General features: G+C 43.6%; 2 protein-coding genes across 2 annotated transcripts in view; one reads left to right on the plus strand and one right to left on the minus strand.

The window, feature by feature from the left end:
• The window catches only part of Arid4a (AT-rich interaction domain 4A), a 69,250-nt gene extending 68,229 nt beyond the window's left edge, over nucleotides 1-1,021 (minus strand). The window contains exon 1 of the mRNA XM_048415495.3: nucleotides 888-1,021. The gene's annotated coding sequence lies outside the window, so the exon portion shown is untranslated. The remainder of the gene's footprint in view (nucleotides 1-887) is intronic.
• LOC125387757 (uncharacterized) lies at nucleotides 13-7,777 on the plus strand. Its single transcript, XM_087911453.1, has 4 exons — nucleotides 13-304; nucleotides 352-1,630; nucleotides 2,520-2,569; nucleotides 5,686-7,777. Exons 1-2 carry the CDS (start codon nucleotides 13-15, stop codon nucleotides 1,050-1,052), a joined length of 993 nt encoding a protein of 330 aa, XP_087767579.1. The 3' UTR covers nucleotides 1,053-1,630; nucleotides 2,520-2,569; nucleotides 5,686-7,777.
• Nucleotides 7,778-17,202: the final 9,425 nt, after the last annotated feature.

Genomic DNA, 17,202 nt, shown 5'->3' on the forward strand with positions numbered 1-17,202 from the left:
GAAAGTAAACAAATGCCGGCGGGGAGGGGCCGAGCACCGCGGCCCGGGGGCAGACCCCCGTCGGGCAGCCACTGCGCAGCGGGCAGGGAGCAGAGCCCCACGCGCGCCAAAGGGCAGCGTGTCCCGCCCCTGCGCCGCCGGACAGCCCACCGCGCCCCCGCCTCGCCGGCCACTCGGAACCCCGCGCCCCGGCCTCGCGAGTCCGCGCCCCGCCGGGCCCCGACTCTAGCGCGCGCCCCGCCTCCGCCGCTCGGCCCCCTTGGCCCGCCCCGGCCGGGCCCGCGGCGGCGGCGGCGGCAACGGAGTGTCACGGCGCCATTGCTCTCCTGCCTCCGCTCTGCACCATGTCAGGAAGGAGAAGCGCTCCTTCACCCGGGGGGCAGAGGTGGCGGCCTGCGTGCGGCTGCCGGCGCGGGGGGACCCGGCGGGGGAGGCGCGGGGCGGGGAGGCGGCCGGACAGGGTGTGGGAGGGGAGCGAGCCGCACCGCCGCAGCGGCCGCCTCCTCCCGAGCCCGCCTCAACTTTTTTGTACAGCCCGGGAGAGGCGCGGGCCCCGAGCCCCCGCGGTCCTGCCGCGGTTCCCCGCCGGGGACACGCAGCGGAGTTTGGGGGCCGGTTCCCCCCGGCAGCCCGCTCCTCCTGGAGCAAACTTAGCGGCGCGGCCAGCCCCACAGCCATTTTCCCGGGGAGGCGACCGAGGCGGCCGTGTCTGCAGTTGCCGCCTCGGCTTCCGAACCCGATCGCTGCCCGGTACTCCGGGCACGGCCCGCCCTGCATCCCCCTCCCCGCCTGCGGAGCTCCCAACTGCACCGGGACCCCATCTCGGCAGCAGCTGCTCCCGCCGCTTCGCCCATTCAGCGGCCCCCGCTGCCCCGTTGCCCACCCACCTACTGCGAGTGCAGCGCGCTGTCAGCTCTCCAGTCCGCCGCCCTACCGACCGCCGTGGGCCCCCGTCCGGGAAGCACCGCTCCCGGCCGCAGCGGCAGTTCCTGCGCCGGGTTCCCCACTCGCCCCGATTTACTGCCACAATCCACCAAATAACAAGCTGTTGAGCAGACTCGCTTCTACACGAACTCCTATTGGCTGCTCATGACGCCGAAGAGCTTCGGATTGGAGCTCGCTGTCTGCCTTTCTCATTGGATATGGCTGTGAAACTTCCATGATTGGTGCGGAAAACAGCAGGTAGGACATTGTCCACTTCTGATTGGCTGGGTCCGGACGCTCACGTTATTGGAGGAGAGGGGATTGAGTAAGAGAGCCCGGAAAAGTGATTGGAAGAGCCGACTCCGGATGTGCTTGACTGAGCACTGATTGGAGAACAGAGGGGTCAGGAAGAGCAGTTCCGCACGAGGATTGGGCTGTGGCGTGTCCCATGGAAACGGAATCCAGAACTGCAGCCAAGGTTTAGCTCGGGGGCGGAGCCGGGTCTTCCCTAGGCGCCTGCGCTTAGCCGGTTTCTCGGCGCCATTTTGTCCCGGCAGCAGCGGCCGTAGCTCTATCCCATTTTCTGTGTCTGGAAGCGAGGAAGCGGACTCTGCCCGGTAGGTTTGTGTCTCTACGGCACCGGCTTACCATTCGCTCCAGAACAACGCCTAGCGAAGGGTGATGGAGTCGCGAAGTCCTCCGAAAGGTCTGTTAAAGGTTCCAGGGTGTCCGGTGGCCTCGGGGGTGGCGCAGCTCCGGGAGCACCGGAAATGAGGGCAGCCATGGGAGCTGCTGTCCGACGGTGCAGCGGGAATGGGGGGTGGAGGAAAGGGGGCGAGGCCGGGGACACACGTGTGGCTTTCTGAGCCGATCCTTTGCTCCCCGTTTCTCCGGGTGACGAAGGTGACCGACATCGTCCCCGGAACAAGCTTTTTCACCCATTGAAATGCGTTTGGAAACTGACATGCGGTCTTTAGTCACCAGGGGCAGCCTCCTTGGTTGAGACGGAGGAGGTGTGGTTTCTAGAAACGTCCTGCGTGGGGGTAAAGGTATTTCCTCCAACTATGAGGAAACTATGAGGAAACGTGGAAGCTCTGGCTTTCGGAATGCTGAGGAATGTACCTGCCAGGACAGACGCTGCTGCTGCTGTGACACGCGCCTCTTGTCACTACATGAGGCCTATGCTATGGGTTTTTGGGTTTTGGTTGTTTGTGTTTTTTTGAGTAATAGTGGTTCTGGAAGGACCGAAATTTTATTAGATGAAAGGATTCTCCCGACCCGACAGACGTGGACTTATTCGTCAGCACCTTGTCTGGTTAAATGAGACAAAAATTTAACTGTTGGATTACTAGTAATAGCTTGTACACTAAAATGTTAACCACACTAAATTTGACCAATAAAGGACAACTTAACTAAATCCGGATGAACTTTTAATTGATGACCTATTTTTCTCAAACTTATTAAGGCTGTCGTGTGTATTTCGGTAGTTTTCCTAATTGCCCTAGTCATAACTGTTTTAAGTCTTACTGCTTGTTTTTGGTGATGCTCAAAACTAGAGCGAGTAAACAATTCATTGAGGATTTCTGTTCTTCTAGAGTTATGCTGAAGACAACAGACACCTCCGTGACAACCCACAGTACCACAGGTGAGTGAGTATTAACATAAGTTGAATTTTTGTGAATTGGAAAAGTGGGTGTGCTCGGGTTTTCGTAGACTACCACAAACATCTAGAATAGGAGTGTTTGTGGAAGGTTTTGTTCAGGCTTTCAAATGAGTTGGTTTAATTAGCTTCCTGATGTTGGACTAGAATGAAACCTAGAGATAAAGTCACCCTGGGTGGCCGGGGGGGGGGATTGAGACAGGATTTCGGTAGTTCAAACTGGTCTGGATCTTGCCGAGGCCTTGAAGTAGCCAAGGATGACCTTGACCTGACATCCCTGCCTCAGCCTGACCCTGTCACTCTGCCCAGCTATCATAAATGGACTTTAAAACATTCAGGGTTTTAAGTCAAGAATCTGAATATTCTCTTGAAAAGTCTTTTGAGAAAGGTCCTATTAGTGTTTAGGAATGAAGGTTTTTGGTTTTCTGTTGTGGTTATTCTGTTTTGTTTTGTTTTGTTTTTTAAGAAAAATGTACTTCTGATCCTCCCTGGTGGTAATCACCCACAGATAATTCCGCTATCCAGTTTTAGAGATACATGATTTACCCCATTCTACATTTGAAAATTAATGACGAATAAAGTAAAAATCTCTTGTAGTCTCTCCACCAAATTATTAAACTTTATTCTGTATTCATAGGGCTCGGAATGATTTTTAAAACGATTTTATTTTTAAAGATAAAGTTGTGTTCATTTTGTTACTTACTTTTTACTAAAAAAAAAAAAATTAGGAACCTCAGAAGTAGTTTGCCCATAAAGCACATTCCATGGATATCTGGGATAGATGAATCATGCCTTAAAGTTTTGGTTGTGCTGGGATTGGGTGCAGGCCCATGGGCAGCATGACAGGGTGACTTCCAGTGAGATGTTCCGTCAGCTGATGCACCTTAATTTGTGAGAGCTTTCCTGTTTCTTTTCCTGTGGTATCTAGTGACAAGCCTTGAGTTTTACAAAATGTTAATGCCTAAAAACTAATATCAGTGGCTAAAATTTTGAGGCTTCTTGCTCTTCTTTGGAATAGATTTTCAGAAGTGAGGATGCAAAAAATCTCTGCAGTCTTCTGTTTATTCTTCCCTACTTAGACAATGTTTCCCTGTTTCCTGAGCCGGCCCAGTACTCCTAGACACAGAAGTCTTTCCCGCCTCAGCTTCCCTACTAGCTAGTTGTGCAATTGCTGTCCCTACAAATGTCATAATCTTCACGCTGCACAAACAGTAAACTGGAAATGATTTCTTGGACCATAAGAATAATCTCTAAAAGTTTCTTATTTTTTATTCTGGAGTACATGAGGTATTACTGCATTCAAACATTTTGCTACACAGAAACTGACAGGGTATACTAAAAAACCAGTTACTACCTTAGAGGCTTCCTTAATGTTTTCCCCACAAAGAGTAGGTTCCCGTCAGGGCTCTGGTAGCCTTATAGGACCATTAACATACTTCTCACCCCACTTTCTTGACACTCATTATCTGTTTGCTAGGACTAACAGCTGTATTAATCACTCCTGATTACTTTGCGCCTAGTACATGTGTATAAACATGAATTGTATAGATGGATAGATCTAGATAGATAGATAGATACATACATACATACATACATACATACATACATATAAAATACATGGAACAATAAGATACTATAACTAACAGTAAGTCTTCTCTGAAAATGTTTTCACATTCTCTCTTGATCATCAAGTTTTTATCTTATAATTTAACTGATTTTTGTGTGTGTGTGTGTGTTAATATTATATGGACTGGGGGCTGGGAAGATGGCCTAGTGGATGAGTCAAACAGGACAAGCATGAGAACCTTTGTTCGGATCCCCAGTGTGCATATACAGAGCTATGTGTTGAGCATGCCTGTAACTCCATTGCTCAGTGACTAGGCAGATTGATCCCTGAGGCCTTGATGGCCTGCCAGTGGTAGCCAGTCAATGAGCTTAAAGTTCTAGTCAGAAAGCCTGTCTCACACACAGTAGAAAGTGATACAAAAGACCCCTGACATCATTATTTGGACCTCGGTGCCTCATATTCTCGCAGTCATACATTTCACACACAATATGAAGATCAAGAAAACCCAATTAAGGGGGCTGGAGAGATGGCTCAGTGGTTAAGAGCACTGACTGGTCTTCCAGAGGACCCGGGTTCAATTCCCAGCACCCACGTGGCAGCTCACAACTGTCTGAAGATCCAGTTCCAGGGGATCTGACACCTTCACACCAATGCACATAAAATAAAGTTAAAGAAACCATAAAAAATAATTTAAAAACAAAAGAAAAGAAAACCCGATTAAGAATATATCAGCTGGGCCTGGTAATGCAACCCTGTAGTTCCAGCACTTTGGAGACTAGGGCCATGAGGCCATTCCTTGTCAGAAACAGAAACAAAGAATGTATCAACATGCTTGCCCCTAGACCTTTAATGGATCATTGTGTCATGTGTAAATGAAAGAAATAACTCTGGATAAGCTGATTTGAAAGACGTTTAGAGATTCCAGTGAGAATGTAATTAGCTGCCCTGTGTAGTATTCTTACTGAAATAATAGGTCAGGACGCTTTTATGCTTTTTAAGAGTTTATTTCAGGGGATGGTGTGCATGTGTCGTATAGTATCTGGGTGGTCAGAGGACAGCTTTGGGAGAGTGGAATCTCTCCATCTCCATCCTTGAAGGTGCCAGGGCTCATCTCAGTCATCAGGCTTAGCAGCCCCTTCCCTGCAAAATCATCTCCTCGGCCCTGGATATTTAGTTATTGCTTGCCCACTTATGTCGTTACAATTGCTGGGTTTTTTGGGTTTTTTTTTTTTTTTGAATTGAGTTAGGGTTTCACTTTTTCCTGAGGCCAGTCTCAAAATTCTGGGGCTCAGAGGACCTCCTGCCACAGCATCCAATGATTCCCATTAATAATCCTTGCTTCCTATTAATGTTTTTATCACAGAACACTGAACATTTTGTGTTTTGCTTAATTCTTTTACTCTCCATTTAAAAAAGCATGATGTAGAAAGTTTGTATTGGTGAAGAGAGTTCATAGGCAAAATAGTTTTTAAATAACAGTGTATGTTCTGGGTCGAAGGTGAAGCATGCTCAAAATGCAATCTTTGTCTTTCAGAATTACCCTGACTTTTGTGGGGAGAACCAAGGTGCTCCGGCTCTAGAAGACCTAGATTTGTTACTTGTGCTGAAAAGTTCTGGTTCTGGTTTGTAATTTTACTTCGTCCTTAAGTGAATAAGATATTGGCCGTGTTGTATGTGTATGTGTGTAACTTGTGTAACTTTTTGGAAGACAGTTTATTTGTAAAAGCATTGGTATATGTTGAGAAGTAGAATTAATTCAACTGGGTTGAATATAGCTGCTTCCCAAAAGATTGAATTTTGGAGGGGATTACATAATTCTAATCAGACTTTTATTTTGGGCATCAAGGATGTCAGTGTTAGCTGTAAGAATGCTTTACCTGGCATACACAAGGCTCTGGGCTCAAAAGCCAGAACAGGTGCTATTGTTGGTATTTTTAAAGCATTCTTTCTAGAATCTACATGGATGATCTTTTGTCCTGTTGGACTTTGCTGTTGGTTTTATGACCACATGAATGATAGTTTACATTCCCAAGTAATTCAAACTAGAATGACAGCATATTGCAGGGTAGGGATTAAAGTGGATCTGGCTTGCTTAATGACATTCCTCCCAAGAGCTATCCCTAGGGAGCTTAGTGTGAATAAAATAAGTAACATAATTAAACATGGAGAGTTAATCTGAATACTTCAAAAGATTTAAACAATTAGAGTTTTTTTCTCTTATTTTTGTTTTTTGAACATTATTTGTCTGTGTAGCCCCAAATGTCCTGGAACTGCCATAGCCTTCTGTGTGCTGGGATGAAAGGTGTGCACCATCATGCCCAGCTGGTTATTTTTAAAGATTTAAATAATGGCTTCTGGTGAAAGATCAGTGGAGGTTCAATATACAGTCAGCTCTAGAGACATTGAAGAAACATTCCTTTAAGCAAGCAGAGCCTAGGGCTAGTTAAATGGAAGATTTTGAGCAAGAGTGAGAAAAGCTGTTTCAGATGGTAGACCAGTTGGGAAAGGATGCCTGGTAAAAGATGAGGTCAGAAAAGTTAGGAGGCCTGTGTTGTCAGAGTTGCTAGACTCAGCTGCACACAAGAATCCTATGGAGCATTTGCCCTCTACAGATTTTTAGAGGACTTTGAGATTGAGAAATGAACATAAATTAAAGATGTTTTTTATTTTTTGTTGTCTTTTGAGATAAGTTCTCACTGTATAATAGCCTTGAAAGGATGGCCTGAAACTCAGGTATAATAGACCTAATAGACGGAGCTAGTCTCAGATTCACAGAAATCCAACTGCCTCTGCCTCCTAATTGCTGGGATTAAAGGCCATGGCCATCACACCCACCTTAAGATTCCAGTTTTTTCAAGATAGAGCTTCTCTGTGTAGCCTTAGATGTTCTGGAACTCCTCTGTAAATCAGGCTGCCCTTGAACTCAGATCCAACTACCTCAGCCTCCCAAGTGTTGGGGTTAAAGGCTTGCGTGACCACCACCCAGCCCTACTTCTACTTTGATGTGTTCTTTTGTCTGTCCCCAGGTCAAGAGTTTTTCCTCTCCCATTCAGTAAGTTTCCTTGGCTTTGCTGACAAGTATATGGGCACACTCCTGAAGAAGATGTTTCTTCCTGTATCAGGTGTTAACTCTTTGAATACTCAGGGAGGAGCGAGGCCCCATGAGACACTCTCTTTTAACAGGATATTGACAGGCCCAATCCTGTACAGATAATCTTAACTATCATGAGTTCAAGGGTACAACAGCCAGGTCAGTGTTCCATTATCTCTTGGCTTCCTCTGGCACTTAGATTCTTTCTGTCTCTTCTGTGATGTGCCCTGAGCCTTGAAGTGGGTTATGTGAATGTGCTGTTTAGAGCTGAGCACTCGACAGTCGCTGATTCTCAGCACTTGCTGGCTAGCCTTCCTGTAGAGCTTGGAGGAAGCCAAAATGCCTGTGTGTGACCTTGTACGTTAGCCCTTACTTCCTCCTCATTCTAGCTCTTTCAGAGTCTCCTATGGTTTTAAAATAGCCAATGAAATTATATGTTGCCACGTATGGAAGGCAAAGAAACAAATATCATGCAAAAGGCTGTAAACAGTTCAGTCTAATCTGTGCAACCACAAATAAAAACTGTTTAACTGAAGATGCCTTTGTGTCCCGTCTCTTTGTTCAGAATCCCACATTTCTTGGTGGGATTTCTGCCTGTAATTTGGTGATGGTTATTTTACCTTCCTTTTCACCAGGATGTTAGTCATGGTGCCCATCTTGCCGTGCCAGGGCAGAGACCCCTGGTGTACGTCACAACCTGATAAATCCCAGGAACCAGAGGAGCCTGACCACTTCCTGGAAGCCCAGGACTTGCCAAGTAGTTCATACAGGTTGGACTTCTACAGTAGCGTGCTAGGCTGGAAATGCGTGAGACTGTTTGGATGAGTCGGACAAGGAACTGGGCCACACAGGTCAAAGCACTAGCTGAGTCGACTCCAGTTCCCTGCGGTCCTCAGTCTAGGATGGCCTTACTGGTGTCCCAATGCTGAGATTTCTAGCTCAGACCCACTAAGACTAAGGAACTTGAAACATCCCCAAGAGGGTGTGGCTAGTAATGGATAGAGCAAAAGTTCATCCTCTTCCCTTCCCTGCCCTTCTCGTGTGTTCAGAGTTGTTATAGGGATGTATAGCCAGTCCATGTTGGCTAGACATACACAGTTCTTTCCTGTCCAGTGGTTGCAAGCCTGATTAGAGGAAAATTATAAAAATCATACTAGCAAAGATAAAAGTTCAAAATGTAGACCAGAACCTGAGAAGCCTGTTCTGTAGAATTGTGCCCCTTGTTGTCAGAGTGCCATCAGCACCTGTACCATCCATTCCTGCTGCAGCTGAAACTCCATCTGAGGGCATATATTCCCAAGGCTACTAGAGTCACTGGAAACCATCCCAGAGCTGCCCCCTTTAACTTCATGCATTCAGGTTTAAAAGCACAGGGGTCCAACCAATACTACTATTCTGCAAAGATCTTCAAAGGTTCTTAGCCACTCCTGTGGGGAAAATCTCAACCAGGAGCCTTTAAAGAGATCTAGTAAGCCCTTACTAAATAAAGGGCCTGGCTTGGGTTGCACACGGTGTAGCCTTCAATTTTGTATGTGCATGAACACCTCGTACCACAGTAGGATTCTTGATGTAGATGTTCGGGTCCTAACAACTAGACTCTTGTTTTAGGGCTGGCCCTTCAAGCAGTCACAGCAGTTATACTGCTTGCTAGTGGCAGAGACTGACAAACTTGGCCATGTCCTAGGATTTAAACATCTGGGTGCCTCAGGAAGAAATGACTTTGTATCTAAGGGTCAGTATTGACAGGGTCATCAGACACCAAGGAAGGCTTTCACTTGAAGGTGTTATAAAACTTAAACCCTCAAGTTCGCTGCTGTTGGGCCAGATGAACCAGAGCACAACTTGAATGACATCAAGTTGGTCATTGACCTCAAGGAATGACTAGTGTTTTCCAACTAGTCTTATGGACCACTTTTGTAAGTTTTACTTATTTTTTTTTTATGTATATGAGTGCTCTATGTCTTTATCTCAGAAGAGGGCATGAGATCCCACTAGAGATGGTTGTGAGCTGAGAATTGAACTCGGGACCTCTGGAAGAACAGGCCTCTGAGCCATCTCTCCAACCCGATCAATCTCATAAAGAGGCCAGTGTAGACTATTTCATTGATGGCAGTAACTGTCAAGGAAGGTGAACCCTTTGCTGGTTATTCTATGGTAACACTTAATGCTGTCACTGTTGCTAAACCTGTGCAAGGGGACTTGAGCATAGAGAACAGACCTTAGCTTTTCCGCTGGCTGCTGGGATAAGCATCCAAGTACAGAGCCTTTGCCTTCTAACTCTGTACACAGGGCCTTATATAATGAAAGGGGCCTGGTAGTTCTGAAGGAGAGACAATGTGCCAGGGAAATCAGGGAACTTTTAGAGGCTATACCATTCCGAAAAGATTAGCCATTCTGCATGATTAGGAATACCAGAGGGTACTTCAGTCTCCCAGGAAATCATAAAGTGGTCCAAGAGGCAAAGCTGGGAGCTGCCCAAGGAATAAGTCAGTAGCTCAAACTGCTGTATTGTTTGCCAGCCTAGTAGTCTCCTCTTGGGCAGCTAGAACAGTTGGGGGTGATAGTGGAATGGCAAGCTCCTGTGGACTACATTGGATATGTGAGAGAACAGTTCAGTGCTTCACCCAAATTGGTTGAGGCCTTGTGTCCATCCACCTAGGTCATTTCTGTCCTTTGTTATAGACGTGAAGAATAAGGAATACAGGCATATGAGGACTGGAAAACACAAATCACAAGCTCCACAGTCAGGAATTGAAAGGCTGGTTAATGAGCCCCAGAACATATCATTCAGTATTATAGTCCAGCCACAAAGATGGATGAACAGGGCTTGGGACTACAATACTCCCATTACGTGTTAAATTACATCAGATTACAGGACGTTTTTGAGATTGTAACTATTGAAACTGCAAGGTTTCTTGATACTCTAGCCAGATAGCAAACAAAAATGCAATGCCGTTTACTAAAATTGCTTGGCTTTAGGCTATTCCCTCTAAAGGAGCAGTTGATGGAAAATTCAACCTAGACTACTATTGCTTAAAATTAGTGATGAAGGAAGCCATTGAAGAGATGACTGATGGGATGAGGGAAGTTGCTTATACCCCCCACAGATTCGGGATGACTAGAGCCCAGATAGCTTAGAGAATGGCCTTCAGCTCTGGGGGATTCAAGGCCCTAAGTGTCACACTTTCACTATTAGAGCCTTGAGGGAGCATGTGCTTGAAATTCCTCATTGGGAAAAGGAAACAGGTGCTGAGGTTTACTGAACAGCCATTCTCATTGAACTGGTAAGCTCCAGGCCAATGGAAAACCTTGTCTAGAAGTGGCTGATGTTCCTAAGGTCAATGTTTTAGATTCAAACCTCTGACTTACACATGCACCCCACATGACTGTGTATACTCCACCTATACATTTAAAACAACAAAAGAAAACAGCCCTGATAAATCACCTGAAAATGAAACCACTTGAAGTCATATTCAAGAACATTGAGGGGTGTTAGAAATTTTTATTAGACTCTCTTGTTTTTTAAAAGTTACTGGCCTGGCTGCACACCTTTAATCCCAGCACTCAGAAGGCAGAGGCAAATCTGGTTCTGAGTTCGAGGTCAGCATGGTCTACAGAGTGAATTCCAGGACCAAGCTAGAGAAACCCTGTCTCGGTTTAAAAAAAAAAAAATTACTATACCAGCGTGATCTACAGAATGAGTTCCAGAACAGCCAGAGATACACAGAGATACAGTGTCTCAAAAAAAAATAAAATAAATATAAAAGTTGCTATACTATGCTTAATTAGCTATCAAAGGGATTTTTTTCATGGTAGCTGATATTTTGCAGATTTTTATTATTGTTAGAAGTAAATTCTGAAACAAATTTAGTGAAGACTCAAGAATTTTTGTTGTTGGGGTTTTTTTGCCAGTAATTGTATAGGCCATGTATGTTGATAAGTTACTGAACTGAGAATCTGTGCTGGTTAGCTTTGTCTGCTTGACACAACCTAGAGTCTCCTAGAAATGAAAAACCTCCACCAGGGTGGCCTATGGGCATGTCTGTGGGGAATATTCTTAATTGCTAATTTGTACAGTTGGGCCCAGTCCACTGTAGGCATTTCCATCCCCAGGCAGTGCTTTTTATAAAGCTAGTTAAGTATAACCCAGAGTGAGCCAGCATTCCTCCTGGTTTGCTGTTTGAATTCCTGCCTGCCCTTCTTACTGATGGACTGTGTCTTGGGAGTAGAAACTGCAATAACTCCTTATCTCCCTTCCAAGTTGCTTGTTTGATGTTTATCACAGGAAAAAAGAAAGCACACTAGGGCACCACCTAAGTGCTTTTTTTTTTTTTTTAATCTCAATGCCGTAATGCTTCTGTGCATGAAACTAGGCCTAGTAATAGGAACTGGATGAGATTTTCTCTTATGAGGATATTTGCTTATTCCCTGGTTGCTGTAAAATTGGTCAAGATTTTGCCTTGAGAACCAGGAAAATTGAGAATGCCAGGAATGGAGCAGTAAGTTAAAATATCAGGTTTATAGTCCAGATTCATAGATCTAAAGAGGCAAATTTATAATCTTACCTGAGAAACTCCCAGAATTGGGACCAGTGAGATGGCTCAGCAGGTTAAGGCATTTGATCCCTATTCTGGCCCACATGGTGGAAAGGGAACAGATTTCTGTTGGTTGTCCTCTCACCTGACAAGCGCGTGCACACACACACACACAAAGTAAATGTGTTGACATTTAATTCCCGGAATTTTCACAACAATTCCACAAGACAGTGTATTGAATATGCACCCTAACACAGAAACCCTGAATTTGAGAAACGTGTTACATGTTCTAATCATAAGCTTGTACTGGCTGTGACCTCGGATACATCACAAAATTAAATTTTACTTAGAGCATGTTTCATGGACTTGGTGTTTATAGCTATTAATATTTCAAGGTTCTAATCCAGCACTATTCTTCAGATAGGAATTTATAAGCACACTTCTTATGTCCATCTGTCCTTAAAAAATATAAAAACCCTTGAGAATCAGAAATATCAGACTCTGACAGAATAACTTTAGCAGCTGAAAAAATTGCTGGCATTCTTTACTACCTAGGAACAAATTCTCAGTTGAGAGGGAGAGGGGGTTGGCAGTGCTAGGGGCTCAACCTTGGATCTCTTTCTTATGCATAGGTAAGTGTATCTCTGATCCAGAGGTTCTAATCATTCTCTTTGTTCTCATTAGCTAGTGTAAGAGATGTCCGAAGAGTAAAATAGGATTACATTGGGAGGCAGAAGTAGATGGATCTCTGAGTAAGAAACCCAAAAAAATTACTTCATACATGTTGAAAGGAGGGGCAGGCTGCTTGTTCGTCCTAGCTTAGCCCCAAAATAACCACACAGAAACTGTATTAATTTAACCCATTTCTATTAATCTGTGTATCACCACGTGGCACTGGCTTACTGGGTAAAATCCCCAGCGTCTGTCTCTGGTGGATCCATGGCATATCTCTGACTCTGCTTCCTCACAGAATTCAGTTCTGTCTTCTCCGCGTACCTAAGTTCTGCCCTGTCAGGCCAAGGCAGTTTCTTTATTAATCAATACAAGCAACACACAGAGGGGACTCCCACATCACATACATTTCAATCAGCTTTTTTTTTTCTTTTTTTTTTTTTTTCTGTTTGATGCTTATCAGGGATTTTGATGTATTGCTAGGCCCTAAGGGTTTTGTTTGTTACTATTTTCGTTTTGTTTTTGCTTTGGTTTTTCGAGACAGGGTTTCTCTGTGTAGTTCTGGCTGTCCTGGAACTTCCTCTGTAGAGCAGGCTGGCCTCTGCCTCCCTCGTGTTGGGATTAAAGATATACACAACCACTACCCAGTTTCAAGTGTTACAGCTTAAAAATTGAGACACAAATCAATTGCACCTAGAAAGGCCTAATTGTTTGTATAGCAGTAGGAAAAGAAGTCATGAGAGTCAGTCTATGTTGGTTTTTGGTATGTTTGATATGTTCCTGAATCACCAATGCTAAGAGGCAGCTTACAGATTTATATTTAGTTATCTGATACTTCAGTAATCACCAAGAAAAAAAAATTTCCCTCAAACCAAATGTAGTTCTATTTTATTTTAGTTTTAGTTTTTCAAGACAGGGTTTCTCTGTCCTGAAACTCATTCTGTAGACCAGCTGACCTTGAACTACAGAGATCTGCCTGCCCCTGCCTCCCAAGTGCTGGGATTAAAGGCGTCGCCACCACCACCTGGCCTTTAACTTTTTCAAAAATGTTATTTTTTTAATGTGACATTATAAGGTGCGTCCCGTGTCCGTATATTTTGATGGCTCTGGTATTGTTTTGGTCAGGGTGCAGGGAGGGGGATTTTATGTAATGAAGCTGTCTTCCTGTTTCTTACTTCTGTGTCATGATACTGAAACCAAATTTGCTGGTTTTCTCCCAAGTTTGAAGTTCTGCATTTTATCACAGTCAGAAAGAACTAGGCTGTTCTCAGTAAATATCTCGGCCACAAATTTTGCTTCTCTTTGCCACTGTGTACTTCCTGTTTTGCCAATTTCCATTTAGGGAAAAGAATGAATTTTAGGGTAAGCTAGTTTGAGCTTCACATTTAAAACTTCTGAAGTTCTCTTGGAAGACATCCACATATCTGGGGGATGGAAGGGAGTAGCACTTTATTTCTCCAACAAAGTTTTTTCAGAAAGCTTGTTGGGCTTTGTCATGAGACTGCCAGGAGGGAAGAAAAACTTTTTGTTGTCTTTGTTGTCAGTTTCCAGTGTAGTATTTACCAGCCCTTTAGGCTTTCCCTATTGAAGGTATTTGAGTTTGGGAATGAATTAGGTTTCCTGGGAAGGATCTGTGTTATTTCTAGTTGACGTCCATAAACTGGTAAGAACTGCATTCTGTCGCATTTTCTCCACTTAGAGCAAAGTTCATAGGTTAGTTAGAATGCAAATGGCTACATTTTTAAGTCTCGGCTATCTTTTGAATGTGAGCCACTGTCAAGTCATTGTGAAGTTTATTTGCAACTGACATAATGAGATGGAGACCTGTTATTTTTTACTCCTTAACCCTAAGGTTGCCTACCAAGCTATTTGTTAATAGACTGTCAGCAGAGCCTAATTTTTACTGCAAACCAAACTCTTTAATTGCTCGCTTATCAATTTTAAAAAGTACTTTTTCAATCTCTAACCATTAATGAACAATAATGTAATTTCCTCCTTATTGTTCCCTGGCCTCCTGTTCACCTTCATATTGAAATGTTCCCTTAACACCCTTGTGGTACCCTCTTTGGATGCCTAAGTTGAATTAAAGTATTTGAACTCTTTTCTTCTAGATACTTCTCCCTTTTTTCTAGTCACTTATGTACTCTTACTTATTAAATATATTTCTCATAAAATTGCATGAAGGTTGTTTTCCCAAATATCCACCATCCCCTACAGTTTTACTGTGTTTTGCTTAATAATAAAAAGCATTATCTGTTAAACATTTTCTGTTGCCCTCTTCTACTATGATTGACTCTGAGCTCCCCTGTAATACAGACCTGCCATCCTACTACTAGAGAGCATGAAGCAGGAGTACCCCTAGCTCCTGGAATGCAGCAGCAGCAATAAAAAGGCAAATCAAATATTCTGTAACAATGACTTAATGAGGAGTCTAAATCCTAATGTTCTCAATTTTAATACTTCCTTAAGCCTAAACTAAAATTATTTCTGTTAAACAAGAACTCAGAGACACAGATATCAGTGAGTCTCAAAGACTGGTATGTTCAAAAGAATTATATCAGGTATTTGTTCAAAATAAAGATTGCCAAGGCCAAGATAGCTGGTGAATTCAGGTCTGTAGAGAATTCTTAAGTTGGTGGTCTCAGTACCAGTTTGGAAAGCATATATTTCTCTCGTCTCAGTCTTGGTTTTGTGTTCTTGTATATATATTAGTCATACAGGCAGGGCACATACCTGTATCTAACATGGAGGAGCAGAAGAGGAGGCCATCCTGTCAAGGAGAGTGCCCCCTCCAAAAAAAGATAATTTAGTCTACTTTAAGTATCATCTCAGAAGTTTTTACCATTTATTATTAGAATTCTTTGTGCTTATTCTGAATTTCACTCATTGGAAAGCTCATTTAACAAGTTTTCCAGAAACTCCTAGATTCCTTTTGTGCTTGTTATAATTTATGTCCTCCAGTTCTCAAAGGACACATTTGTCACTGACTATATACATGAGCATATATATATATATACACAATAATACACGTTTGTGATAGTCCTTGGTAGTGGTCATAAAATGCTGTCTGGGTTTTTATTGAGAAAAGATCTTTAATTTTTTGTTTTTGTTTCCGTGGTTTTTTTAATATTTATTTTTTATGTATACAATAGTCTGACTGTGGTATGCCTGCAGGCCAGAAGAGGGCACCAGACCTCATTACAGGTGGTTGAGCCACCATGTGGTTGCTGGGAATTGAACTCAGGACCTTGGGAAGAGCAGGCAATGCTCTTAACCACTGAGCCATCTCTCCAGCCTGTTTCTGGATTTGTAACCTTGTTTGAAACAAAGTTTCTCTGTAGCTTTGGTGCCTGCCCTGGAACTCACTCTCTAGACCAGTCTGACCTCGAACTCAGAGCCACCTGCCTCTGCCTCCTGAGTACTGGGATTAAAGGCGTGCGCCACCACCACCCAGCTGCAGTACATTTTTCACTCAAGAAGCAAAGGCAAGCAAGGAAGCATAGTGAGACCTCTTCCCCCCCCCAAAAAAAAGCAATATCCAGTGTATCTTTGGATAAAATATAAAGCAAGGTTTACTAATTTAAAAAACAGATTATCCACTGTACCTAGGACTCCAATAAAATGGAATAAAATGAATGGATCCCAGGTGGACCACAGCCTAGTGATGCTCAGCTACCTACTTGGTTTGAAATAACAATGGCGTTCATTTCCTTAGTTCCTATATAATGAAGTTTTTAAGTCTAGTTTTATTGTGGTATCGTAAAATACAGCAAAACCTTAATGAACTTCCCAGATTCATCCTTTACCTAAATGTAATTAAGATATAGGATATTTCCAACACTAAGTAAAGGTGACTTTGCTTAATTTTGTCATTCCATCCCAAGAATCACTGATTTATGATTCTAGTTTCACTTTCTATGAAATCACATTAGAATCATGCGGTTTGAGAGTCTGCACAGCATGCATGTGGAGGTCAGAGGACAGCTGCCAGGAATCTGCTCTTTTCCACCAAGGGCTCCAGGATCAAAACCGGACTGTTGGGTTTGCAGAGCGAACTTTTTACTATTTTGTTGGCCCTGCATTCAGTTTGTAGGAACACTGAGTTATACGCTCAGTGTTACACTGTAAGAAACTGCCAAATTATTCCTGTTAACCTTGTGTTATTGCTGATGCCTTGGTATGCTCAGTTGTATGGACTTTCTTTTTAAATAAGTGGTATCACATTAACTGAGTTCCTTAACAAGAAATTTTAAAGTACTGAAATTAGTGTGTGGTACCATCCCTTGCCCGATTTAAACAAACAACCCATGCTACAGGAACAGAACAGGTGCTCCACTTGGCTAGTACAAACACATAAATGCATTTAATTCATGTCAAAAGTGTAAAGTAAAGCCGGGCGGTGGTAGTGTGTGCCTTTAATCCCAGCACTCAGGAGGCAAAGGCAGGCGGATCTCTGTGAATTCGAGGCCAGCCTGGTCAACAGTGAGTTCCAGGACAGGTTCCAAAGCTACACAGAGAAGCCCTATGGCAAAAAGGAAAAAAAAAACTTTTTGTTGTTTCAGGTGCCAGTATCAAGGTGATTTCTGGTCATAAAGTATTTACTCATTCTGAAAATAAATGCTGTCTGTATTCATGTCAAATCACAATGTGCCACTCTCCCCACAAAAGGCTGGTTATTCCTCAGCATCCCCACGTTAAACCTAGACTTTGTGTAATATATTGGAAAAATCATAATTTGCTTTCAGAACAGCTA

Source organism: Myodes glareolus, chromosome 11, assembly GCF_982192425.1.
Source record: "Myodes glareolus chromosome 11, mMyoGla1.1, whole genome shotgun sequence".
NCBI lineage: Eukaryota > Metazoa > Chordata > Mammalia > Rodentia > Cricetidae > Myodes > Myodes glareolus.